We start from the raw sequence: 25,805 nt of genomic DNA on the forward strand, positions 1-25,805 counted from the left end.
TTCAAACTTTACAGAGGTAGATCGAAAGATCATGCAAAAATTTATCACCTGCCAAAATTTCAAGTGCTAAAGTGCGTTTTTCGATTTTTGGTGAATTTTTGAAAATCGAATTTAGGCCAAACATGAAGAAAAAAATCAAAATTTTACCAAATTGACCAAGAAAGCTGAAATTTGGGATACACCGTATTTTCGACATGCCAAATCGATTGGAAACGGTTTCAACTCGTTTTGAGCAGTTCTGGAGCCTCCAGCAGATTTTTGAAACTCGAAATTCCCACAAAATTCCATCAAATTGGAGTTGTAAAGCTAAAATTTATTCTAAAAACCAATTTCAATACGCTACGAAGTACTGAAGGTGAATTTCAAGTCGTTTTGGCCAATTTGATGGAATTTTGTGGGAATTTCGAGGTTCAAAAATCTGCTGGAGGCTCCAGAACTGCTCAAAACGAGTTGAAACCGTTTCCAATCGATTTGGCATGTCGAAAATAGGGTGTATCCCAAATTTCAGCTTTCTTGGTCAATTTGGTAAAATTTTGATTTTTTCCTTCATTTTTGGCCTAAATTCGATTTTCAAAAATTCACCAAAAATCGAAAAATGCACTTCAGCACTTGAAATTTGGGCAGGTGATAAATTTTTGCATGATCTTTCGATCTACCTCTGTAAAGTTTGAAAAAGTTCGTGCAAGTCCTATATTAAAACGCAAAATCATGTAAGTATGTAAGTATTATTGTTACGTTTCTTTTCTCTTTTTTTTTTACGTTTGATATATCTACATAATAATGTAATTTCACACACGAATAAATTTTGTTATTAATTTTACATTTTTATACAATTTCATTTATTAAAAAAAAAAAAGAGTAACGATCACAGTTCAAGAGTTAACTAGTTAACATTGTTTTTAAACTTTCAACTGTGTAAACAGGTAAGGAACAGACACGTTTTTTACAAACGTGTACGTTGACTTTGCTAGGTTTGGAATCTACGATACTTTGAATGGTTTCTGATTTTCGATAAAGCACCGAGGTTTTATCATCGTCGATCACAGCTAATACACGATTAGGGATGTAGAGTTTGTGAATTTCCGATAACATGTCTTTTGTGACGGCGTCATTTTTAGAACCGATGACGAAAATCTGAAATCAAACCAATTAAGTGAGAAATTAACGTAATTAACAAATTTGTAGCCTATTCATCGTGTTTCGTGTCAGAAAAAAATGTACCTGTGTAGCAGAATCGTAATGAAACATGAGTCCGTAAACCATTTCAGGAAGTGATAGAGGGAAACGAGTCAATCTGCTAGTGAAAGATGAAAGCGTCTGTTCGGCTATTTCTGAGTAATCACTTCGATCTAATAAAGTTGACAATCGTAAGAGATTCTGTAACGTTACTGAATTTCCGGATGGCTCAGCACCGTCATGATCTTGAAAAAGAAAGTGAAATTCGTCAGATACGAAAATGACTGATTTTAAAACTCGAGCAATTATTTTTACCATCTTTCAAAGATAATAAAACCGTTTCGTCGTTAGGCAAATTCAGATTATAAGCTTTATGTTTGGCATCCCAAAACATCTGGTTCTGTTTCTCTTGCAAAGCATTACCCCATTCGATCCATTGAGGATCGTAAGTACAATCGTAGAGATCCAAAAGGCCACGTATCAAGAAAGCGTAATCGTTCAAAAATCCATGGATTGGATTCCGGCTGCAGAAAATAATCGTAATAGTGTTCAAGTAGGTACTTCGAACGAAATTCTAAATAGTAAAAATTACAACGCATGAATTACATTTGCACCACGTTTTCTTTCTTATCGTCGACATAACAACAATGTAAAAGTTCTTGGCTAGTTTCGTTCCATAAATACTTCTTGATGAACTCAGCCGATTTGATAGCCCTGTCTTTGTAATCATCATTTCGTAATGCTTGAGCGGCTATCGCATATCCGGATAACATGAGACCTGCAATTTTTAAATTTATATAGATACGTACGTATAATTAAATCGCTGCAATGTACGTAAATAAATTAGTATTTACGAACCATTCCACGAAGTGATAATTTTAGAATCTAGGTGAGGTCTAGGTCGTTTATTTCGTTCAACGAATAATATTTTTCTGGCTGTTTCCAATTCACTTTTAAGCTGATCTTCGCTCAGGTTGAATTTTTCAGCGGTATTTTTCTCGCTACCGAAAACTATCAGAACATTTTGATCTAATAATTCACCGTGTGGGTCCTGAAAATTGGACAATGTGGTAAGAATATCCTTTTGACGAAAGATAAGAAAATAAATTTAGCCAAATTACTCCTTGAGGATCGACGTTTCCGGTTTTCTTGACGTTATAGTAATCTATGAATACATCGCTGAGTAAAACAGTATCATTATCTTTCAAAGGCTGCGACAATAAACTTTCTATTTCTTCGTAAGTCCAAACGTAAAAAGCACCTTCTTTTTTATATTTAGCTCCTTCGGAAGGCAACGAGTCGGCATCTTCTGCGCTGTAGAAACCACCTTCCTGAAATACTCAAAAATTATTATAAAATCATCGAAAAGCAATAAATGAGAACTTAAGGATTCGATGTTGAATACCTTGAAACTCAAATCACGATCAACGTAAGCCAAAATATCAATTAAAACATCCCTAAACAGCGGTCTTTCGGTAATCATATAAGCTATCGAATATGCCACAGCTAATTGACCTTGATCGTAGAGCATTTTTTCGAAATGTGGAACGTGCCATTTTTCATCAGTCGAGTATCGAGCGAACCCCTTGGAAAATGAACGATAATTAGTCATCATCACTACTCAACACTAAATTTCAAGAATACGACGAATCTGTTCGGATATCGCTACAAAATGTCTAAAATTACTTGTCCGATGTGATCGTGAATACCTCCTTTAGCCATCATCTCGAGTGTTTTCAGAGCCATAGATAAAGCCAGCTTGTTTTCATTACCGCTGGGATTTTGGGCGTAAAAATAAAACAAGAACGAGAGATTACAAGGCTGAGGAAATTTAGGCGCGAAATCAAAACCTCCGAATGTACGATCGAATCGATCAGAGAGCTGTTTATAGCACAGTTTAATACAACTTTCCTCCGGAACTGCACCTTTGGTCAATTCAGCGACGATTCCTACTTCGAAGGTGTTAGCTTTTTCCAACATCGAGATTACTTTTTGTCCGGTAGCGCTCAGTTTTTCAGGATCATCTCTCCACTGCGAATAAACGAGATAATAATGATGTTAGGTTCGTTAAAAATCGAATTTACACTTGAATGATATTTTGAACTGACTTGTTTAGCGACATCTTGTAGAATAGACTTGAATCCACGTCTACCGTACTTATCCTCAGGAGGGAAATACGTTCCTCCGGCAATCGGATGTAGATTTGGGGTCAGAAATACACTCATGGGCCATCCACCGCTATCAGATGTCAACTGAAACGATACTCGTTATAATTTGGAAACTTTTTCTCGGCAATAATTATTCAAAATATTTACCTGAATAAACGTCATGTATAGTTTATCGATATCCGGTCTTTCTTCACGATCAACTTTGATATTAACGAAATGCTCGTTCATTATTTTAGCCACTGATTCGTTTTCAAATGATTCTTTCTCCATAACATGACACCAGTGACAGGTGGAATATCCCACTGAAAGGAATATGATCTTGTTTTCATTTTTCGCTTTCTCGATGGCTTCGTTACCCCATGGATACCTGATACATGAAAATAATGACCGTTAATTCGAGTATTAAGCGAGAACGTAGTTTTATAAGAGTATATTTTACCAGTTAACTGGATTCCTAGCATGTTGAAGCAAGTACGGCGATCGTTCGTGGATCAATTGATTGGTATAAGTAGACGAATTCGTCGAAGCAGCCATAACCGAACAAAATCTCTGCTTGGAACTGATCAAGGCAAGTTGAAATAAGATACTGGAAGTTTAAAATACACAATTCAACAGGCAGAAGTTCGAACTTACTCGAGTATCGTTGAAAGAAGAAATCTTTTCGAGCTTTTATTCAAAACACAGTTCTTCGAATAAATTCTCAGTAGTTTACCTACATTACTTAACATATTACAACGTAAATATATAACTGCGTATAATTAAGAAGTGGTTAATCAACAACATTATGTATAATCGTCGAGATAAAAAAAAAATATGTTGATTTTCGCAAGCTTCAAGTGCCGAAAAGTTCAAAAACAGCAGAAAAACGACAAAAAAAGCTCAACAGACAACAAAACAGCTGATTTTAATTGCGATAAGAAATTACCGTAAATTACGGTAATTTTGATTCGTTTTGTTTACAGAAATGAAAAACATCGTCCATTTTGTAAACAATTTTTAAACGATCATTTTTCTGTGAATTCCGCTTTTTGAACAATGAATAATGCATTTTATCTTCAAGAAAAATCATGAAAGAAAGCAAAATTCATAAAATCTTGAATTATCAATCGATTTTTATTTCAAAAACTCCAATTTAAAAATCGAATCCACTTGTCGCATCCATCATCTGTTTTCCCTTCCTCCCCCTCCTTAGATAAATTTGTCACGCGTGTTTACTTTCAATTTGCTGCGCCCGAAGGCTGCGCGGTGCAAATTTTCCATCGGCATTCGTATATTTTGGTGATAAAAAACCGTAGCAACGCAGTAAACGATAAACGAAAAATTTTAAATTCGATCGATACAAGTTATTCGGTAATGGCAGCAAGTTCTCTATGCAATTTGAATCTATCCAGCGACGAGATATCCAAACTGAGCCAAGCCTTTAACGATGAAAAGTTTCGCGACCTGTTCCGGCATTATGTGGAAGAAATTAATGACCCAGTTAACCGGAAACAATACGAGGACGAGATCAAGAAACTGGAGAATGAACTCGGTCGTGATGTAGTATTCGTCAAACCGCAACCATCCTACGTGATAAAAACCACCGTCAACGGTACCGGTAAAATCTACATCAACTTCTGCAGCAGCGAATCGATCTGCAAGTTTAGCTCTTGCGATGCCGAACAGAATAACATCAATGGTATCAATCTGTCAATTCCCTATTCTTTATCTCCGGTGCAATCACGATACGATAAGACTAAAACTTTATACAATATTCATACCATTGTATTTCACCCTGAAACCTTGAAGTACGCTGAGCAAAACATCGCTGTTAAAAAACTCGTTAATGAGACCGCCTTCGCAGTGGTCGAGAAATCAAGTAATACTCGCCTAGATAAAGTAAACTTCGTAACGTTGAAGAAATCTCATAAAGGTGCCCTCGAGCATACGATAATACGTCAATCAAACCTAATACCGGATGCCAAGCAGAAAGAAAACTGTCACACTGCCAATGACTACAAAGAACCTACGTATTCTATTAAATATCGTGATCAAAAAGATCTACAGAACTGCACTAACGACGCCTTTTCCAAGCTCAATGCTCTGATACCGTCTCATACGCTGATCGAGATTAAATTACCCTTACTGAAATCCATCCAGAATACCAAACTCGAAGTAAAATCTTCTCATCTGTGTTTACAAAACGATAGCCCTGTCAAGTATAAAGTCAGCATACCTTTGGCTTACGAAGTGGACGAAGATCGTAGTTCTGCCAAGTTTTGTTCGGATACGCATATTCTAAAAGTTGAAATACCGATTAAAAGGAAATCCAAACCTAACGATCGCAGTAACGATAAACTCGCACAAACTACCACTTTGATTACCGAACTAAACGATAAATTGGAAAATTTAAAAGTTGATAAAACAAATACGCCGGTGCCTCCCGAGTCGAACGAAGAAGATAATTTCCTACGAGACGATATCAAATATAAAGTACCCGAATATTATTGTAATTATCATCAAAATAAGATGGCATTCGTACTGAAAGTACGTAATGTTTGTTACGATTCGTTCAAATATCGTGTTTTCCAAGACCGAAAAGGTTGTATAGTAAAATTCACGACCCTAGGAGCCGGTCACTTTCCTATGTATTATTCCTTCTGCGTTGTTTTCGCTGATAATCTACTACAGAGTGAAGATCCTTTGCTGCATTTAATAGAAGATGAAAATACATTCGTTTATTTACATTTAGAAAATGGCAAATCACCTCTAGAGTATTTCGTCGGTTCAGATGAAGATAATTTGAAAAAATCTTATCTCAATGAACCAGAAGCAATTCAATTGCAAATACACGATAACGTGAGTACTGTTTATTAAAAACAAGGCTTCCCAAAATTTCGCTGGCTTAATTCCAAATTTTTAATACGTTTTATTTTTTATTTTCAATAGGCCGAAAATTCGTTAGATGTGACTCTAGAAGTGACTAAATTCGCCCCTGAACAAGTCACGTTGAAGATATCGCCGGAAAATCATCCTGTGACGAGAACATCGACTCCAAATTCCAAAACTGAAATGGTTAGCGGAAAAATTGCTGCAAATCAAGAACAACTTCGTAATAAGTTCCTAGATAATGTTAATTTCGGTCAGTTTTCTACCTCTAAAAGTACTAATTCGGAAGATGAGAAGCATAGTATGAGTGAAGCCGAACTGATATTCGAGATATCTCGAGAATCAGCCAGCTCCGAGGCAGATTCGAAGGTTGAAAATCATTCTTGGATAGTGGATTCGAAAAGTGTGAAGAAATCTCGACGGAAAAAGCGATCAGTTGATAAACCCTCGGAGGAGGATGGTTTAGATAGTCATAAAAGTGAAAATGAGGACGGCGATGGGGTGTTTTCCGAAGGTAGCCAGCCTATTGATATACAATCTGCGTATAAATATGCGGATATGGTGAGTTATATTGCTTAGTTAACGTAGATTTTGGAAATATGGATTTTAATTTTATTTTTGTACAGTCTAGAGGAAGTATTTTGAAGAAAAACAGGAGTTTTTCGGAATCCAGCGGTGATGAGTTGTATCATGTTGAGAGCAGTCGGTCGTATTCCGTTGACGATATTAATTTCTCTTCGGATTCGTACAGTCAATCAGCTCCCAAGAAGATGGTCACCTTTAACGATGTTATTTCGAAAAAACTATACAGGTAAAGAATAGAAATTTGGCGGGGGGAACCCTAAAAATACCCAATTCTTCAATTTGATTATCTCTAATCAACCTTTTATCCCGCACAGCTCTGATATCAGTATCCTAGAGCAACGTAAACGTTCCAAACGTCGAACTCAACGTAAAGAACGTCGAGCCAGTGAAAGTGATAACAGCGAAACCGAATCTTCTGCCGTCAATTCAAAAATTAGACAAGACCATATACGTCTGTACAATGAGAATTTACAAAGTTCCGAAACAGAGTTGACGAGCGTTTCGGAAAGCGGTGAGACCTCCGATGACCAAAGCGACACTCAAGACGGTACTTCGAAACCTCAGCCGCACATTCCTTCTTCCAAAAAGAATCATAAACGAAGGGGTAAAAAATCAGCTCGTAAGAATGCCTCGACCGCTAAATATAATATCCACGGTGACTTCTAATTTAATTAACGAGAGATTCGCCCAAACTTACGGTGATAAAATCACACTTAACTTTACTACACGAGCAAGGGATATTAGAAAACTCTCTTTGGGCGATTTTGGGTGCTAAAGTTTATTTTTTATTTCCGGTGAATTTTTTAAAAACTCAAAAAATCAACTTTTGTGTCCAAAATCTCTGGGAGAAGGTCAAATTAATAACGTGTCTTGAATTGGTCTCGTAGTGAAGTCGGGTGCGATTTTATTACTTCGAGAGTTCGAGTGGTTCTTTTATTACATGTAGTAATAGTAATTTTTTTGATAATCACGTTTTTTTTTCGTTGGTATTTTTCCTCTTTTCACAATCAATTAGATTATAGTGAAAATTTAGTCTCAATTAAATATGTAATTATTCCTCGAGACGGTGACAGCGCGTACGGTTCAGTTTTTAATTCGTTTGATCCTGGTGATTTTGAATGCTTTTTACCATATTTATGTTAACTGTGATTTTGTTATTGAATTACTGCGTATCATGATCGTTTTACTTTTATTATACCTATTTTTTTTTTTCGTATACGTTATTTTGCTTTGTTTATTTTTTATTTCGTTGTTTAAAACGTTTTTATTCGAACCAGCGTCGATTTTATCGTAAAGCCATTAAAAATACTTGTAAAACTGTGTATTCCTGTAAGAATGATAATAAAGAAATTTAGAATGATGATTCGTGGAGAAATGTATTGTCAACAGTGATTTTTTTTTACTACTGTGATCGAAGAATCGTTGGCTTAATTTAATCAAAAGTTGATTCGTTATTCACTATTGATGTTCCGATCTAGGATTTTCTCAAAATTTAGTGAAATATTTTGAAGAGTTCAGACTAGATATTCTCTTTTTTTTTTACGAGGAATCCAAACTAACGATTTTATTGATTTGAATTTCAAGTAGGTACCTAATTTAATCCAAGTTTTCAAAAAATTATTTAGGTATTTGTTTAGTCCTAATTCCAGCAGGATCAAATTTGGAATCAAGTCAGCTTCTCAATATTGAATCCAACAATTCTAATCAGGTCATATTTGGTCAGAAAAATTCAAAAAATTGTGATCGATTTTTACATGTTTGCGTTTGGATCCATTCCTTTGAAAATATACCACAATTTTTTTTTTGCAGATTTCTGTAATGACTCGAATCATGCTATTTTTTGGATCAAATTTCATACTTAATTAATCTGATAACAGTGATAAGCCTGAAAAAGTTTTGGGTTAGATCTGGTTCCAAATCGATGCAAATTTTTGGAACAAACGTTTATTCAACTCCATTTATGTATAATCCACAAGAATATTTAATTTATTATCTAATCAGATCAGAAGCCATTTAATTACATAAAAATTGTATCATCCAGAGATCCAACTTGGTACGTTTGATACATTTGGAATTGGATCTAATCCTATCTCAAAATATAGAATTAATTAACAACGTTCTTTGACCTGCCATTAAAATGAAAAATTTCGAGATAATTGGTGGTTTTGCTAAAAATCTAAAGCGTTGTTAATTTCTGAAAAAGCGAAAGTTTTTAAAATTTTTTGGCTGAATGCAAGACTTTGACAAATTTTAGTAAAGAAAAATAGGTCCTTAGCAATTTCCATCAAAAAAAAAGTTTTGGACAATTATTGTTAGAAAAAAAAGAAAAAAAATTGAGGAAAAAATGAAATTTGACAAAAATGTTTTTTTTTTTTTTTGCAAAAAGCTAGATTTTGACAATTTTAGCAAAAAAAGAACATTTAGTTGGGTAATTGACGGTCAAAAAATAATGTATTTTCGAAGTTCCTGACAAAAAAAAAGAAGACTTGAAAAATTTTAGTACCTACCTCTACGTACCTAAGATTTTTCGGAATTTCCTGAAAAAAGATGACTGCTGAAAAGTAAAAATTTTTGCAATTTTCAACTTTTGGACATTATTTTTTTAAAAAAGAAATCTCTTGAAATTTTTGAAAAAAATACTAAAAAGCGAGAGTTTTTGTCAATTTTTGGGAAAAAATCAGAACTTCGACAATTCTAACAAGAAGCAGGAATAAATTATGACAATCATTGGGAAAAAAAACTCTATGGCAATTTTGTTCAAAAGGCGATAATTCTGGAGAATTCTGAAAAAAAGCAGTACTTTTTGGAAATTTTTTTTGGCAAAAATAACGAAAATCACTAACCATTTTTCTGAAAAAATCGAAAATTTTTGTCAACTTTTGATAAAGCGAGAATTTCTGACAAGAAGCGGTAGACCTTCACGAATATTTGGAAAAAATTAGTGGCAAAACAAATTGTACTTTTTCGTAATTTTTGTCAAGAAAGCGAGTCCCTTTGACAATTTTTTACTTATTAACTATAATTGATACTTTCAAGTCTTTTGGGCATATTTTAGAGAAAAAACTGAGACTTTTTGAAATTTTCTGACAGAAAGCGAAATTTTTTGCTATTTTTGGAGGAAAGCAAGACTTAGACAATTTCAGAAAAATGTCACGCTGAAAAGGTATAGTGAAGCCAGCTGGAAAAGAAACATGCATTGGGATTATTAACATATTTTTCCTTTTCCAAGATGCATGAAAAAATTGAATTTTTGACGATTAAAAAAAAGTAACTTCAATCTCTGAGTAAATATACATAGTTAGAAGACTTAATTAGCACCAAAGTGTGAAAAAGTAACCATGCGTTAATTTTATTAACTTGAGTAACTTGGTTAGGTACCTGCTTGAAAAATAACAGATTCCGATCACGATCAGGTTCATGTGACGCTGTGAATATAGAAATAAATCTTTATACGTAAATTCATTATCTGGTCTATCAACAAATGAATAAATTAGACAAATAGTAATTTGAAGATAATAAATAAATAAAATCAAACAGGATTTTTTGTCAATTCTTTTTGGGGCACGCTTTTATTCCCCCTTCTCCAAATTATTCTTCCATTTTTTTTCAGTTTTTCATGGCAATTAAAAAATGAAAACGAATGAGATAATTTCAAATAATTTATGCATTCAAAATCAAAACCCATCATTGTCATGAGCATTAACTAATTAATTAATTAATTAATTAATTAATACGACCAACTGGACCAACAACCCTGAACAAATCAAAATGTGAGCCGAACGCCGAATTTTTATTCAGTGCACCCCATCTACTTGAGAGCTGACAAAACAGACTGGTCTGTCTAGGGCACTACACAACATGGATATACTCATCCACCATTTTGTTCCTGGTTAGACGAACCTAGCAGCTTGCAGCATATGGGAATTCACTAATTCAGCAACATTTAACCGCGTTTATCTTCAAAACCGAAACCGTGGACTTTTACAACTTTTCTGTAAGAACGTCTTTGAAAGAAACTATAAATTGCAAAAAAGACAAATTTTTTTAACCAGGAACAAAATGGCGGACGAGTATACCCATGTTGTGTAGTGCCCTAGTCTGTCTACTGTCTAGTCGTGGTCTAGTCTGTCCCGGACTTGTTTACATTTTTCTTTCATTCTTTATCAGTTGAAAATTTCATTCTTCATTCAGCATTTTGAGAAAAATGAGAATGCATTAATATCATATTTAGAGATTGAAAATGGTATTTCAAAAATGATGGACGACGTTCCCAGACCTCTACCTCGAACCAGAATCAGTGCCAAAGGTGTCCGTAAACTAGAAGACCGAGAACTCGATGAAAAGTAATTCGTTCGACCATTAGATTTATCGTATTTTTCATCAAATTACCCTCTTAATAATCTTTTTCAGTTACGATTCGCCTCCTAAACCTTTAACACGAACCAAAAGTCGACAAGGTTCGGTTACAGTGATCCGTAAGTTCTCATTTTCCAATCTACACGAAGAGGAAGAAGTTCGTTCATCGTATTCCTAACTGACTTACTTTGTTTACAGAAATCGAAGACGAACCGGACACAAATTCCGTTCACGAAACCCTTCATGAAAATACTTCCGTCGTCCATTCCGAACCACTGGACGACAAACAAACGAAACTCGAACATAATAATGAACCTGATGAAAAAAGTAGCAGCGATGCTGATCCTAAATCAGAAACAGTTTCATCGATTAGTAACAAAGACCCGGATGAAAATACATCTGTATCTGCCAATGTGAGCGATGTTAGTAGTAAAGAGAACGTAATTAATGACGATGACGATGACGACGTGATCGATGAAATATTAAAATATAGAAGAACCGCATCTCGAGACAGGTGCATACAAATTGCGATCAACACATCTTTATTATAATTATTAAAAATATTTCAATAAGCGAACTCGAATTATTTTACGACAGGAATACGATGAAAGACGATGCTTCGAGTTCACAAAGAGGAGACTCTGGATCGATGAGAAATTTACAAAATACCGACGGATCAGAATCTTGTTAGTATAATTTATATATTCTATTCTAAGCGATTCTAGACTTATTTCATCGTAATTTAATTAAATCCTCCCGTTTAGCGAATCAATTGTCGGAGGATTTATTGGGAATCTGTATCCATCGAAGCGACTGCTTGAAAATGAATCACATTATACGACATCCTTCGATCATGGTTCACATAGTCGACAGTGAAAAAGATGGCGTTTATTTACAAAAAAGCAAACCCGATAAAAACGTAACCTATCATCAAGAACAATCCAGCTTCATACTGCCAGTGATGACTAGACCGTTCAATTTCAAAGAAAACAGGTATAATTTCGTTGATTTCTTAATCTACGTCGAGCTTCACGCTGACTTTGAAACGTTATAGATCAATAATTCCGGAATGGGAGGAAACTCTGACGTTTAATGAAACTACATCTTACGTAATAAAACCATCGACTATATTTTTCTTCGAAATAGTCGATTTCGTCGACTCTACTCATACAGACGACGAATACGCGTCCGTCGGCTGGCGTCGTATTGCTTGGGCTTTCCTCAAACCCGTCGGTACGAATAATATCCTCAACTTGGAAAAATTACTCAGATTGCAGCTGTACAAACCTATACAGAAATCGAAAACTTTACCTAGTGTTAGCGTTCCGTGTGTGAGTATTTTGAGTGTGTACGGTTGTACGTATGAAATCGACGCACCGATGATAATTTCCAGAGCACGTAGATTTCCAACACTCGAATGGCACGTGAACACGTTAGAATACCGAACACATTAGACTAGTTCATTTTTTAGTTGAATTTGATCGCCAATAAAATCAATTCGATGTTAACAGGTTTACAAATGGTACAAGAAGAAGAAATGGAATCCGTATCCTTCGACGTTATTCGTAACAGTGAAAAATATCTCGTTCAATAACGTGGATAGTAAACCTCAACAAAGATCTTGTACTCCTTTTCAACCAGAGGTAGGCTCAGATGCGAGTGTTAAATCTTTGGCAGCATTCAGCAATGATGACGAAGACGAAGCTGATACTAAACTCGATAATTCTTCGGCTCTAATTAGACTGGTAACGATCACTATATAACTCATTCATTCATACCACCTTCTGACCTTCTTCGCTCGTTGAATAAAATACTCAATTCGTAATTTGATTTGCTATAGAACGACTTAGAATGGAATAGAATGGCCGGTCAAACGTGTAAAATTCCCAATTCCAAAATCAGCACTCTCCATCCAGATCCCAGAGGCTGTTTGGCAGTGAAGTTCAGCAACTCTGGTATTTTCCTGGCCTGCGGTACATCCAGCGATGTGTTCATCTACGCTATCGACGGAGCGATAGAAAAGAAACTCGTTAATCATCAAGGATTAATTTACACGTTATCCTGGTTCACAGATGATAGTTTACTTTTATCTGCGTCTGCCGATTGTACCGCGTGTATTTGGGATATGAAGTCGTCGAATTTGAATCCTATACAGGTACGAGTAGATTCTTCTTTAGATTTAATCAAGGTGTCTAACGATTAGAAAAAAACGTAGAATATTTTGTCCTGTAGGAGAGGAATCAAAAATTTATTCAAGTTCAGAATTTTTTTTTATTTTTAAAAAGTGAATTGGAAAAAAACATGAAAAATTATGTCATCTTTTAAAGGTCATTCACCTATGACCTATCTGTCTGGCTTCTCAAGATCGTCTGTTTGGCCTCATAAGGCCATTGACCTGCCTGTTTGTCTTCTCAAGGTCTAGGGAAAAAAACATGCAAAATTATGTCGTATTTTGAAGGTCAATGACCCCTCTGTCTGGATTCTCAAGGTCGTCTAACCCATTGAGGTCATGCAGGAGAGGAATAAAAATTTATTCAAGTTCAGAATTTTTTTACATTTTTCTAAAGTGAATTGGAAAAAAAACATATAACCTATCTGTCTGGCTTCTCAAGATCGTCTGTTCGGCCTCATAAGGCCATTGACCTGCCTGTCTGTCTTCTCAAGGTCTAGAAAAAAAAACATGAAAAATTATGTCGTATTTTGAAGGTCAATGACCCCTGTGTCTGGATTCTCAAGGTCGTCTGACCCCTTGAGGTCATGCAGGAGAGGAATCAAAATTTATTCAAGTTCAGAATTTTTTTCATTTTTAAAAAGTGAATTGAAAAAAAACATGAAAAATTATGTCATCTTTTAAAGGTCATTGATCTATGACCTATCTGTCTGGCTTTTCAAGATCGTCTGTTCGGCCTCATAAGGCCATTGACCTGCCTGTGTTTGTCTTCTCAAGGTCTAGGGAAAAAAACATGAAAAATTATGTTGTATTTTGAAGGTCAATGACCCCTCTGTCTGGATTCTCAAGGTCGTCTAACCCCTTGAGGTCATTTATCCATTCGTCTGAATTCTCAAGGTAGTCTGTATGCCTGTCTGACCTCTTGCGGTTTTTAAAGTAATGACTTCTTGAGTTTATTGACCCGACTGTCTGGTCTTTCAAGGGTCTAACCTCATGAGGTCATTAACCTGTCTTTCCAAGGTCATCTGCCTGGCTTCTTGAGGCCATTGACCCACCTGTCTGGATTCTCAAGGAAGTCTGCCCGCCTGTCTGGTCTCATAAGGTCATTAACCGGTCTTTCTGGCTTCCCAAGGTCATCTGTCTGACTTCTTGGGGCCATTGACCCGTCTGCCTGGCTTTTGAAGATCGTTTGTCTGCCTGTTCTGGCCTCTTGAAATTCTTATGTAAGGTCATTGAAACGTTTGTCCAAGTTCTCAAAGTCATCTGTCTGCCCACTGCCCCACAGTGGGACCTGAGCAGAATTTAGGAGGAAAAAAGTCAAATTGGCGGATGCATCTGAAACCACTGTTTTATACTTGAAAATACTTTAGAGTAACACATACAAAACTCGCCCCGCCCACTTTTTCTGGAATTACAGATGGAGGAACTTCAATGTTCTAGGAATGTGAAAAATGGTGAAGGTAATGTTGATAAGTGCGCGGTGTTGTACATTTCAAGTTTGCGTGAGTTAAATCGTAGGTAGAAAAATTCTGAAACATGGAAATGAAAGCTGAAGGGATGTGGATTTTATTAATGTACTTAATTTTGAATTTACAATTATTTATAATGTAATTATAAGCTGTTGAAGTTGGAGAAAAAATTTGTAATTTTGAAATTTTCAAAAAAATGGTAAACTTGTCTTTCAAAAATTGGGGTGTATTAAGTTGAAAAAATTTCAAATGCAAGAAAATATGACAAAGTGTAGACTTTTGAAAGAATCAACAATTTTTTGCAACTGAGCTTTAGTTGGTTTGCAATTTTTGGTTTTAGCAGCCAAAAACGTTGAAATTTTGCAAAAAAAACTGTTATATTTAGTCATTTTTTTTCTATCTAAAAATTTTTTTAGAAAAATGGTTTTGGGCTCAAAAGACGCGAAATTTCATGCTGTTTCCAAATCACCTCTTGTATACTTGATTTTTCCCATAATAAGTGTCCAAAAATCGTTTTTTTCTAGAGATTACATCAAAATTAGTGATTTTCCAAGTACCTGAATTTTCCAATTTCAAATTTTTTAGGGTGAATTCCGGCTGGGGTGTAATGATTTTGGTTTTGAAAGATGCTAAATTTGATACGGTACCTTCTCATAATTTGTTTCAACCAACGAGATAAGTTTGCAACTCCCCCCCCCCATGGTGGAATCAGAATTTCAGAATGAAATGGAGGGGGCAGGAAACCTTTTTCTATGGTAATCCAGCTTTTGAGGGGTAAAAATTGTTTTTTTTTTGGTGCTGAATGCAAATTTCATGTCCGATTTGAAACATCGTACCCCTAAGGTAGTGAACTGCCACCCACCCGCCCCTTTATGATCCAAAATCGAAAAAAAATGTAAATACCATGTGACGTATCGTTTGTTATGTTTTTGGGGACGCTGAATCCGAATATCGACTTAGTTTTTCGATCTGGCCTTCTCTACCCTTTTCACCCCCTCCCCCCACCTTTTATGATCCAAAATTGAAAAAAAATAATACCATGTGACGTATCGTTTGTTATGTTTTTAGAGACGCTGAGTCCGAATATGCACCTAGTTTTTCGATCTGGCCTTCTCTACCCTTTCCACCCCCTCCCCCCACCTTTTATGATCCAAAATTGAAAAAAAAATAATACCATGTGACGTATCGTTTGTTATGTTTTTGGGGACGGTGAATCCGAATATGGGCTTAGTTTTTCGATCTGGGCTTCTCTATCCGTTCCACCTCCTCCCTTGTCCTTTCTTCAGCCAAAATTCAAAAAAAAATTATAAAACTATTGGACATCCGATTACTATGGACAAAACCTAATAATGGATTCGGATTCAGCGCCCCAAAAAACGTATATGAGGATACCCATATTGGTTTATAAACCCATTTTATGATTTTTACCCCTTTCCTCCCCCCCCTCTTTCTCACCCTCAGATGACCATAGACAAAAAACTAATATTGGATTCGGATTCAGCGCCTCAAAAACATATATGAGAATACCCATATTGGTTTTTAAGCCTATTTTCATGATTTTACCCCCTCACTCCCCCCTCCCCCCACCCCCTGATGACCATAGATAAAAACTACCATCGAATTCGGATTCAGCGCTTCAAAAAACATACATGAGAATACCCATATTGGTTTTTAAGCCTATTTTCATGATTAACCCCCCCCCTCCCTTCCCCTCTCCGCGTCTCCGCCACTCCCTGATGACCATAGATAAAAACTATCATTGAATTTGGATTCAGCGCCTCAAAAAACATACATGAGGATACCCATATTGGTTTTTAGGCCTATTTTTATTATTTACCCCCCCCCCACCCCCCCCGAATGCCCATAGTCAAAAATTGATATCATATTCAGATTCAGCGCTAAAAAATACTTCTACTTAGTCAGGCGTATTCCAAAATTACTACATTCAAAGGGACTTTTTTCCTCCTAAATTCTGTTTAGGTCCCACTGTGGGTCTGTGGCCCATCTGGCCTCTTGAGGTCATTGGCCTATATCTCTGGCTTCATAAGGTTAGTGATTTTTTTTTTTCTAATTTCAAAAGGTAGAAATAAACACTCGAATGCAAATTTTAAATTTTAATCAGTAAAATAGCAAAACATCTTGATTTTTAAAATGAAGAAAAAGGTATGTAAAATAAAAGTAGAACTTACCGAATTATCGGGACCGTTGGACTTCGCTTGATAGAGTGAACATCGAACAAATTGAAAATCTCATCAATTGACACGAAAATCAATTTTTCAGATGCTTCCTCATCCAGCATTCGTATACTGCAGTACGTTTCTGTACCCGGAAAAAATTATAGTAACTGGATCATACGATGGTATGGTTCGCATCTGGTACCAAACTCACGTTACATCAAAAGTATGGCAATTACATCAAGAATTAGCTGGTCACAAAGGATTCGTTAACGCCTTATGCTCGTTCAGAAATAAGGAATTCTTCAGTGGTGATAGCGTAGGCGTTATTGTACACTGGGCTTTTGACGAATGTGGAAGGTATACCTATGATTTTGAAATATAAACAAAAAACCCACCACCAATTCCTAGTTTTTCAATTTGTTCCCGTCCCATTTCCTCAGATGGAACAGTATAAGCGAAATCAGGTTGATGGAAATTCAAAACATTATTATAAACAAACTGATCGTATTCCCCGGAGATAAACGACTTATGATCCATACTCGAGATAGTTTACTACGTACGCTGGATATCAAGACCGAAGTTGCCATTCAATGGTACCAGGTAATCAATTAATTCCAATATTTTGTTCAGATATGATCAGGCGATAGTTAAATATTCACCTTTGTTTTCATAGGGAGGTTTGAACGATAGTTTTCAATGCAATTGCGCGATTACTCCCTGCGGTAGCTTCGTGTTATCTGCCAGCGAAGACGGCACCGTCAATGTATGGGAAAGCAATACGGGCAAACAAGTCGCTTTCTATTCGGGTAATTTTGTATCCGGATGTGGAGGTGCTGTGGATTACCATCCTCACGATCATATCGCCGTGTTCTCGTTTTATTCGTCTAAAAGCTCGACTTCGTCATCGGTGGTTTACCTTTTGAAGTATTCGCCGTGAGTTTTTTTTCCTCCCTCAAATTAGTACAATATGGAAAAGGATGTTCTCGAGTTCGTCTTGATATTAGGAATGATTAATGATGGATTTCGGTTACAGGAATGCGTCGAACGATATTGATATTGGATTGTATATTTTGAGTGATACTTTGAATTATTCTCAAAAGAACGATAATGTTTCTGTTTCTTCTATCAACGGCGATGAAAATGAATCCGCCAGTGGAAAGATGAAAATAAGGAAAAGTATGTTCTTATTTTATTATTTTGTTTTATTCAATGAAATCTCAAGTAATTTTTATTGTTGTTATTTTTTTATTTTTTTTGCAGAAGGATATCAACCTTTTCGTTATTGATCATCGAAAAATCGAAGTTATTTTTTTCAGTCACCACGTTTGTATTCATTTTAATTTTAAATTCAAATATTTTTTTCTTTTTTAGATTAAATTATCATCGAATGAAAATAAATGATTATTTGTAGTGAGATTTTAAATTTTTTCATGCATCTTGGAGAAGAAAACAATATTCTCAAATGCAAATTTTCGAAAAATTTTGGAATTCGCAGTACCTCCAATCTGAAAAATTTTCAAATCAATTTTGTAGTTTGCTGTACTTACCTAGCTCCAAACTGCGAAATTTTAAATGGAATTTTGATGTAGTTTGCAGGAGCTTAAAACTGCGAAATCTTCTGATCAATTTTTTTTTAATTCGCAGCACTTTCAAACAACAAAATTTTCGAACGTTCTTTGGAGTTTAGTTGACAGAAGCTCTAAACTGCAAAATTTCTGATGGAATTTTGGAGAAAATTTTTATTTTTAGATATCCAACAAAGGATTAAGGTGGGAATGGGACAAACATATCAATGTAGTTGATGTAGGTACAAAAACAATATCAATACATAAATTTAAAATTGACATCCCCAACTTCCAAATAGGTATAGTCAAACAATGTAATAAAATAATAATAACGAAAAAAAAAAATGAAAACGAATAAAAAATTCAATCTAATTGAGAAACTGAATTTTTAAAAAAAGAAGAAAATGATTAAGAAAATTCAATTACATTAAAAAACTTAATAAATTCAATTACCTATCTATCAATGAATGGACAAATGAACAAAATATTATGATTTGAAAAAAAAACTCCAAACGAATTTTTATTTTTAAAATTTAAAAATTCAAAATTGGCACGAACGAATAAGTCGAACCTGGATAAGTTTAGTGGAATCGTGAGGGAAACGGAATTTTCTCCACTTACATACATAGATTTTCCACCAAAGTAGGTTTCACTTACAAAGGTTGAATAAATTCGAATTCCAGTTATGGAGTGGAAAATGAAAATACTGTTTGGAAAAACGTCCAAGATGTGCTCGCCTGAAAATCAGATCAAATGTGGATAAGCTTGTTGAATAGATCGAGAATACTGAATAGAATAGGTCACAATTTTTAGCTGCCCTAATTGATTCCCACATCTTCTAGGGGAGAAATTTCGAAACTCTATTATTCTGGAAAGAACAAAAATCACTCAGAAGCTCTAGAATGGCACAGGGAATTTCAGTTATACACAAAATAACAATAGTGTTGCATGTCATCAGTAAAATAATCAGTATGTAGGTAAATCAGTAGATAAAATTTATTCAGTGCACCTCATCAACCTGCGACCAGACAAAAGTGGAAAAAACACCATTCCTATCAGCGAATAGCCGATCGCTTCATCCCTAGTGTTTATTTTGATTTCGTTTTTTTGTAGCACGAAAGTTCGGCGATATTTTCGAAAACTCGCAATTTTAATAATTTCAGTAAAGTTTGAGTGATTTAATCGACCTCTTCCAGCTTCGTTTTGGCATAAAATAATGTGCATTGATTGATGAACTCATTCTAAAGGTAAGCTAACCCTTGCTTATAAACATTACCGTAACACTTTCATTTCATTCACACACTTCAAATTTATAATGATCTAGCTTGACACCGGTAATGGAAACTGTTACTGAGCTATCGTTCCTCGAAACCGAGGATACTACATCGAAAAATCCTCCACGAACCTATTCGTCTATGAAATCACTCAAAGAAACTCCAACTCCATCGAAAGAACCAGAAAGTGAACTGCCAAATATCGATACTCCAAACACCAAGGAAGAAGAGCCTAATAAGACACCCAAATTCGTCAAAAAAGTCACCAACTCTCCCAAAAAGTAAATATATACATTTCTTTACTATTTCCTTACATTATATTAATTGTAGTTTATACGTAATTGGTTTATTGGCATTCTAGGGAGAAGTATCCCTGTCCGCTATGCCCGAAAGAGTTCCAGAACAAATCCGGTCGATATAATCATATAAAAATACACCACAAAGTGAAACTAGATTTCGGTAAAGTTCATTGTTTGGAAGCCGGATGCTTGTTTTCCTGCATGTATACGACAGTGCTCCAACAACATCTTACCACCGTTCACAACATTCCGATGAAATATCTAAATTTAGAATTCGACAATTACGAAGGTAGAGTACCGTTAACATATGCAGGAATTGTACTCGGTTACTTTTTAAGTAACCAAGTTACTAACTCAAGTTACTAACAGTAACTTATGGTTACTTTTTGAAGATGTTGGTTACTAGGTATAAGTTACTTTTTCCGAGATTTTTCACAGATTTAAAAAAAAATTTTATCCAAAATTCTTCGAAAAAAACATTGCCATTATTTAAACGGCATCACTGCTTTTTCAGCGTTACGAATTTAATTTTTTCTGTTTTAATGATTTTTCTGTTAAAATGTACTTAGAAAGGTTTTCTAATTTCAACAGGTACATATTATTATTTTTGAATTTCTCGATGGTTTTTAGTAAATTTTCTCCTGTTTTGATTGATTTTTACATCTTGAATTTTGGTGGTGATTTTTTCCCAAAATAATGTTTCCATGATTTTGCTCTGAATTTTGATGATGTTTTTCGCCTGAATTTTTGCCCGATTTCATCACCTTGAATTCTCGTGATTTTTTCATTGAAATTTTCCCTCGACCTTGTGTGATTTTATTGCTCAAATAGTCGGGATTTCTCCTTATTTTGGTTCGATGGCTTTTTTTGAATTTTGTGAATTTTTATCTTCGTCGATTTGGCGAGTTTTCTTTTGAATTTTTGTAGATTTTTCCTATTCTGACGGGTATGATTTTTCTGAATTTTCGCGAGTTCTGTTTTTCAAGTGTTTCGATAATTTTCTCAGAATTTTCATTTTTTTATATTTTCACATTTTGGCAACGTTTCTCCAGTCTTGACAAACTTTTTTAACTTTGAATTTTCACGATTCTGTGGTTTTTATTCTACATTGAGGTCCTTTTTGTTGCCTAAATTTTCACTGCATTTTTTTTATTTCAACAGTTTTTTTTTTGAGTTTTGTGCTTTAAAAAAACAAGTGATTTTTCTTGCTCACATTTTTCTTCTTCCAAAAATCAATTTCCTTTAAATGTTGATCTTTTTTTCGAGAAGGGAGGCAAGCTTCTTCAAGATTTGATGACTTTATTAATTTTTTTCACTTTTTGTGATAGATTTTTCTACATCTTGATATCTTTCATTCGTTGATCCCTCTCCCTCTCACTCTCTTCCTCTTCCCTTCCAGTTATGAGGAAAGGTGCTCCGAATTTCCTCTCTCTTTGAACAGTTTTTTTTTCAAGTTCGAATTATTTTTCTCTGTTGAATCTTCTTGAGTTTTGCTAGAAATTTTTCGATGATTTTTCTCAACATTTTTCTGATTTAGTTCCGAATTTATACCTAAAATTTTAGTTCCCGTGAGTTTTCTGTTCCGAATTCTTAATGATTTTTACTCAACTGAATTTTCGAGATTTTTTCATTTTCATCATTTCCATAATTTTGTTTTGAATTTTATTGGCTCGTTTTTCTACCTAAATTTCTGTTCTTAATTTCGGCGAAATTTTTTTTCTTGAATTTTCGAGATTTTTTATGAAATTTTCTCCTAATTTGGCCCCAAATTTTAGTAATTTCTTCTGCCTAAATTTTTGCGGAATTCTCCTGCTTACAGATTTTTTCCGAGTTCTTTGGACTTCGAGGCTTGATGATTTTATTTATAATGTTTTGTGGATTTCTTGATTTTTTTTTCAAGTCTTATTCTTTTGAGTTCTCATAGGTTTTATTTTCCAATTTTTTGACGATTTTCCCCAAATTTTCTTGTTTTCTCGTGTGCGTAAATTTTTGTGAAGTTTTCGCAGTTTCATCGTTAAATTTCGTGAATTTTGTTTTCAATTCGTGCGAGGGTTTTTTTAAAAATTTTAGTGCTTTTTACTTTAATTTTTTTGATGGAGTTTTTTTATTCTTCTAATCGAATTTTCATTCAGAAATCCTCGTGATTTTTTTCAACTTTTTATATTTTAAAAAAAACTTTGTTTTTAGGTTCATTTTGAATTTGGCGATTTTGATTTACTTATTGAAAGAAGATCACGAAGAAGTTTTTCAACGATTTTTTTTTCTTTCCAGATCTTGATCTTTGTTCTGCTTCCCGTTATGGTCATTTTCTCTCAATTTCAATAATTTTGTCACTTTTTTCCATTTTTTGCCAGTTTTTAATGAGTTTTATTTCTTTTTGAAGCAAGGTACTTAGTACATTTTTGTGTATTCGAATTTTTAAAATGATTTTTACAAATTACTTTTTTTCCAAATTTGGATTGCAATCTTCCCCCCCCCCCACCACCGCCGCCATTTTCTGTTAATTTTAATAAGTTTCCCGTTCTAAAATGATTCTTCTTATTTATGGATTTTTTTTACAAATTATTAATTATTATTTCTCAACACTCGAATATTTTTTCAGTAGCTTAACACATTTTTTGATTATGTTTCCGGAATGCAATATTTTTTTTATACTTTCTTTTTGTATTTTGATCTATGAGTAGTTCACTTTCGAAATGTTGATAATTATCTTTTTTGAGCTTTTGCTAGTTTTTTCTTTCTAAAATGGTTTGTATTGGAATATTTCAATGTTTTTTTCCTGTGTTTTTTGAAAAAACTGCAATCGAAATTTACGTTACGTTTCTTTTTTTTTTTAATCTAAAATAAACTGTAATGTTTTGTATGCATTGAAATTTTTTGGTTGCGACTTTTGTTTACATTAACATTTTTTTGGATTACTTTTTCCGGCTTTTTTGGTTACCAAAGTTACTTTTTTTGAGAAAAATTTGAGTACAATCCCTGCATAAATGCTTTATTTCCGTCCAAACTGTTCTTCGTTTAATAATTTTTTTATTTTTCGATTAGATTTTGAAAAATGGAAACACCACTTTGAGACCGGCGAAGTTTGCAGATTTGTGAAGAAAAGCGGCGCCAGGGTAGGCGAAGCTGGTAAATCGATGTATTTGTACTGCAGTCGTAGCGGAACGTTCGTCAGTCAAGGAAAAGGGACGCGTTTGAAGAAAATAGGATCTTCCAAAATTAGCGCTCATTGTACAGCTCTGATAAAATATTTCGAAGAAAGCTCCGGACGAGTTAAAGCTACAGTCTGCGCTACTCATTACGGTCACGATAAAGATCACCGTTTTCTAAGACTAACCAAGTTACAAAAAAGACACATAGCCGAGAAGATGAAATCGGGAATGTCTCGCGAATTAGTCCTGGACTCGATTCGATCGACGTTCGTTAATAAATTAGACAGAATACACGAGTTATCGAAGAAAGATTTGAATAATATACAAAAATCGTACAATATTCCTATCGTTAACGAGCGTAAAAAACAGACCAATTCTTCGTCCGTGTTTTACCCGATGGATTTAATCAAAGATGACTGGACTAGCGATATAGATAAAAACGAAGAAAGCCCTATACTATTTTATAAAAACAACAACACCGAGCACGAAACGCTGCAAAATAAAGATAAATGTTTGATTTTGATGACCAAAGGTCAAAAAGACTTGTTTTTGAAGTTCTGCAATAACGGCGTCGCCTACGTTACCACCTTCAGGTTATCGACTATGATAGGTTTACACCTGACTGTCATCTTTATATTGGATGATTTTTACGAAATGTTCCCGGTGTGTTTTATGATCAGCACCGATACGAAAAGCGAGATGATGAAATTATGTTTTAATCAGTTATTCAACGTCGTAGGCCCGATCTCGATCCGAGCTCTGGCAACAGATAACGACTCTAATGTGCTAGAGAACTGGCACGAAGTAATGGGTCCGCATTGTTCGCACATCGTCGCCAACAGACACGTCGATACCGAATGGAGGAAATCTCTTACTATGGTCGAAAACGAAGTCTTTCAAGGAGACATATACGATAGATTATACGAGTTTATCGAAAACGCCGAAGGAACCGAACAGAGAATGTACTCGTTAATAGAGGAACTTCGTGCATCCGTTAATACCGCTCAATTCGCCACCTACTTGGAGAAAAACTATCTTCCTAATATTACTCTTTGGTCTACGTATTATCTGAAGCGAGAATTAAGTCTCAGGGAGCCCGTAGACTACGAGACCTCTTACAGTAAGATCTCCAACGTGAGTGAGATAAGTTGTAAATACAATAAAACCGTTTCGACGACGGCTAAAGGCTTAATCAAGCTACTAATCGATTGCCAATCTCATCGTAATCGTAAAGTAGCCGAAAACGTAGTCCAAATAAGCAACGCACATAACGCCAGCGCCAACTCCAGCATCGAGAGTGTATTTCCTTACGAAAACGGTAAATGGAAAGTATTAGTTAACGAGTACGAAGAAAAAAAAGTATTCGAAGTGAGTACAGCCTGCTGCAGCTTCGACGATTGCGTTCTAATGTGCGATAAGTGCGAATCCTGCGTCCACAGTTTCTACTGCGTTTGCGACAGCTACGTCGATGGTAAAACCTGCATCCATGTGCATTTGGTAGGCTCGATGTTGAAAAAATTGAAATCCGATGCCGATGCCGAAGAATTGAACATTGTTTTATCATCTTACGACGAAATGAACAAGAATCTCATCACGGAAACCGAACAAAACAACGAAATGCACTCGTTTAAATCCGAATCGCTCACGGTTTTGGAAGAAATTGGTAGAAAAGTGATGAAAGAAAAAGACGAGAAAAGCATGCAACAACTGTTGACCGCTATTAAAGATTTTCGAGCTAATATAGACGTTTTATCCAACTACGGTAGTCATGCGAAAAACATGACTTTCGTTAAAAGTTCCAAACTGGTGACGAAAACGAAAAAGAAACCTCCGAAACCTCAGATCAAGAATATCAAGAAGAAAGTTATCACCAAAAGGAAAACTAGATCATCGAAGAATTAATTAGAATCATCGTTGACTCATTTTAAATAATACAAGAATTTTAAAAATTAACTGTAAAATCCAAGTATTATTATTGTGTCTGTTCTCTAGTCGTTATATGTATTGTAATTTCGATGGACGAGTTTCAACTCGTAATCATTAAGTACCTATCTGTGTATCGTGAATCAGGATTTGTAATTCTCTCTATTTCTCCTCGAATTTCATTGTACCTATGTATCTATTTTTAAACGGATTTCCTACGATTATTATTATTACTATTGATTATTATTATTACGAAAACTTGAACGTTTCAATGCGCAAGTTTGCTACGAGAAGCTGGTTTCCGTTGAGCTTGTAAAGATTACATGGAATTTCTTTAATTTTGTTTTATTTATTTATCACAACTTCCCCAATCGTTTAAGTATGATTCGAATTCAGGCCTCGTACTCGATTTTTTTTTCCAAAAAAAAGTAACTTTAATAACCACACAAGTGACAAAACGTGAAAAAATTTTAATGTAGAGAAAAATTACCAAAAAAACATCCTGGCTTTTAATTTTAAAAATTTGGACTAATTTTGCAACTTTTTAGTGAAAAAAGTGGGGAAAAACGAGACATTCGGACGATTCACTTTTCAGCAATTAGGTATAACTATGTAGGGGCCAA

General features: G+C 34.9%; 3 protein-coding genes across 4 annotated transcripts; 2 read left to right on the forward strand and 1 right to left on the reverse strand.

Annotated features, from left to right (window-relative positions):
• Positions 1–786: 786 nt before the first annotated feature.
• On the reverse strand, positions 787–5,873 carry LOC135849728 (spermatogenesis-associated protein 20-like). Of its 2 annotated transcripts, none has more exons than XM_065370276.1 (12): positions 5,560–5,873; positions 3,784–3,930; positions 3,492–3,711; positions 3,285–3,428; positions 2,863–3,207; positions 2,582–2,761; positions 2,298–2,507; positions 2,035–2,227; positions 1,783–1,954; positions 1,492–1,700; positions 1,222–1,421; positions 787–1,134 (listed from the first exon to the last, which is right to left on the reverse strand). In XM_065370276.1, the coding sequence occupies exons 1-12, from the start codon at positions 5,616–5,618 to the stop codon at positions 880–882; spliced, it is 2,334 nt and encodes a 777-aa protein (XP_065226348.1). In that variant the 5' UTR covers positions 5,619–5,873; the 3' UTR covers positions 787–879. The 2 variants fall into 2 exon arrangements, with proteins under 2 accessions (XP_065226348.1, XP_065226347.1); XM_065370275.1 differs by lacking the exon at positions 5,560–5,873 and adding an exon at positions 3,978–4,214 and having other exon boundaries at positions 3,784–3,903.
• A 5,036-nt stretch (positions 5,874–10,909) lies between these two features.
• LOC135849730 (jouberin-like) lies at positions 10,910–18,385 on the forward strand. Its single transcript, XM_065370277.1, has 13 exons — positions 10,910–11,140; positions 11,208–11,272; positions 11,352–11,667; positions 11,751–11,839; positions 11,918–12,146; positions 12,208–12,484; positions 12,665–12,898; positions 12,994–13,308; positions 17,073–17,326; positions 17,410–17,569; positions 17,643–17,902; positions 18,003–18,145; positions 18,230–18,385. The coding sequence occupies exons 1-13, from the start codon at positions 11,052–11,054 to the stop codon at positions 18,253–18,255; spliced, it is 2,457 nt and encodes an 818-aa protein (XP_065226349.1). The 5' UTR covers positions 10,910–11,051; the 3' UTR covers positions 18,256–18,385.
• A 1,224-nt stretch (positions 18,386–19,609) lies between these two features.
• On the forward strand, positions 19,610–25,520 carry LOC135849731 (uncharacterized). Its single transcript, XM_065370278.1, has 4 exons — positions 19,610–19,781; positions 19,859–20,089; positions 20,170–20,396; positions 23,153–25,520. Exons 2-4 carry the CDS (start codon positions 19,872–19,874, stop codon positions 25,159–25,161), a joined length of 2,454 nt encoding a protein of 817 aa, XP_065226350.1. The 5' UTR covers positions 19,610–19,781; positions 19,859–19,871; the 3' UTR covers positions 25,162–25,520.
• The last annotated feature ends 285 nt before the right edge of the window (positions 25,521–25,805 follow it).

The sequence above is a fragment of the Planococcus citri genome, chromosome 1, assembly GCF_950023065.1.
Source record: "Planococcus citri chromosome 1, ihPlaCitr1.1, whole genome shotgun sequence".
NCBI lineage: Eukaryota > Metazoa > Arthropoda > Insecta > Hemiptera > Pseudococcidae > Planococcus > Planococcus citri.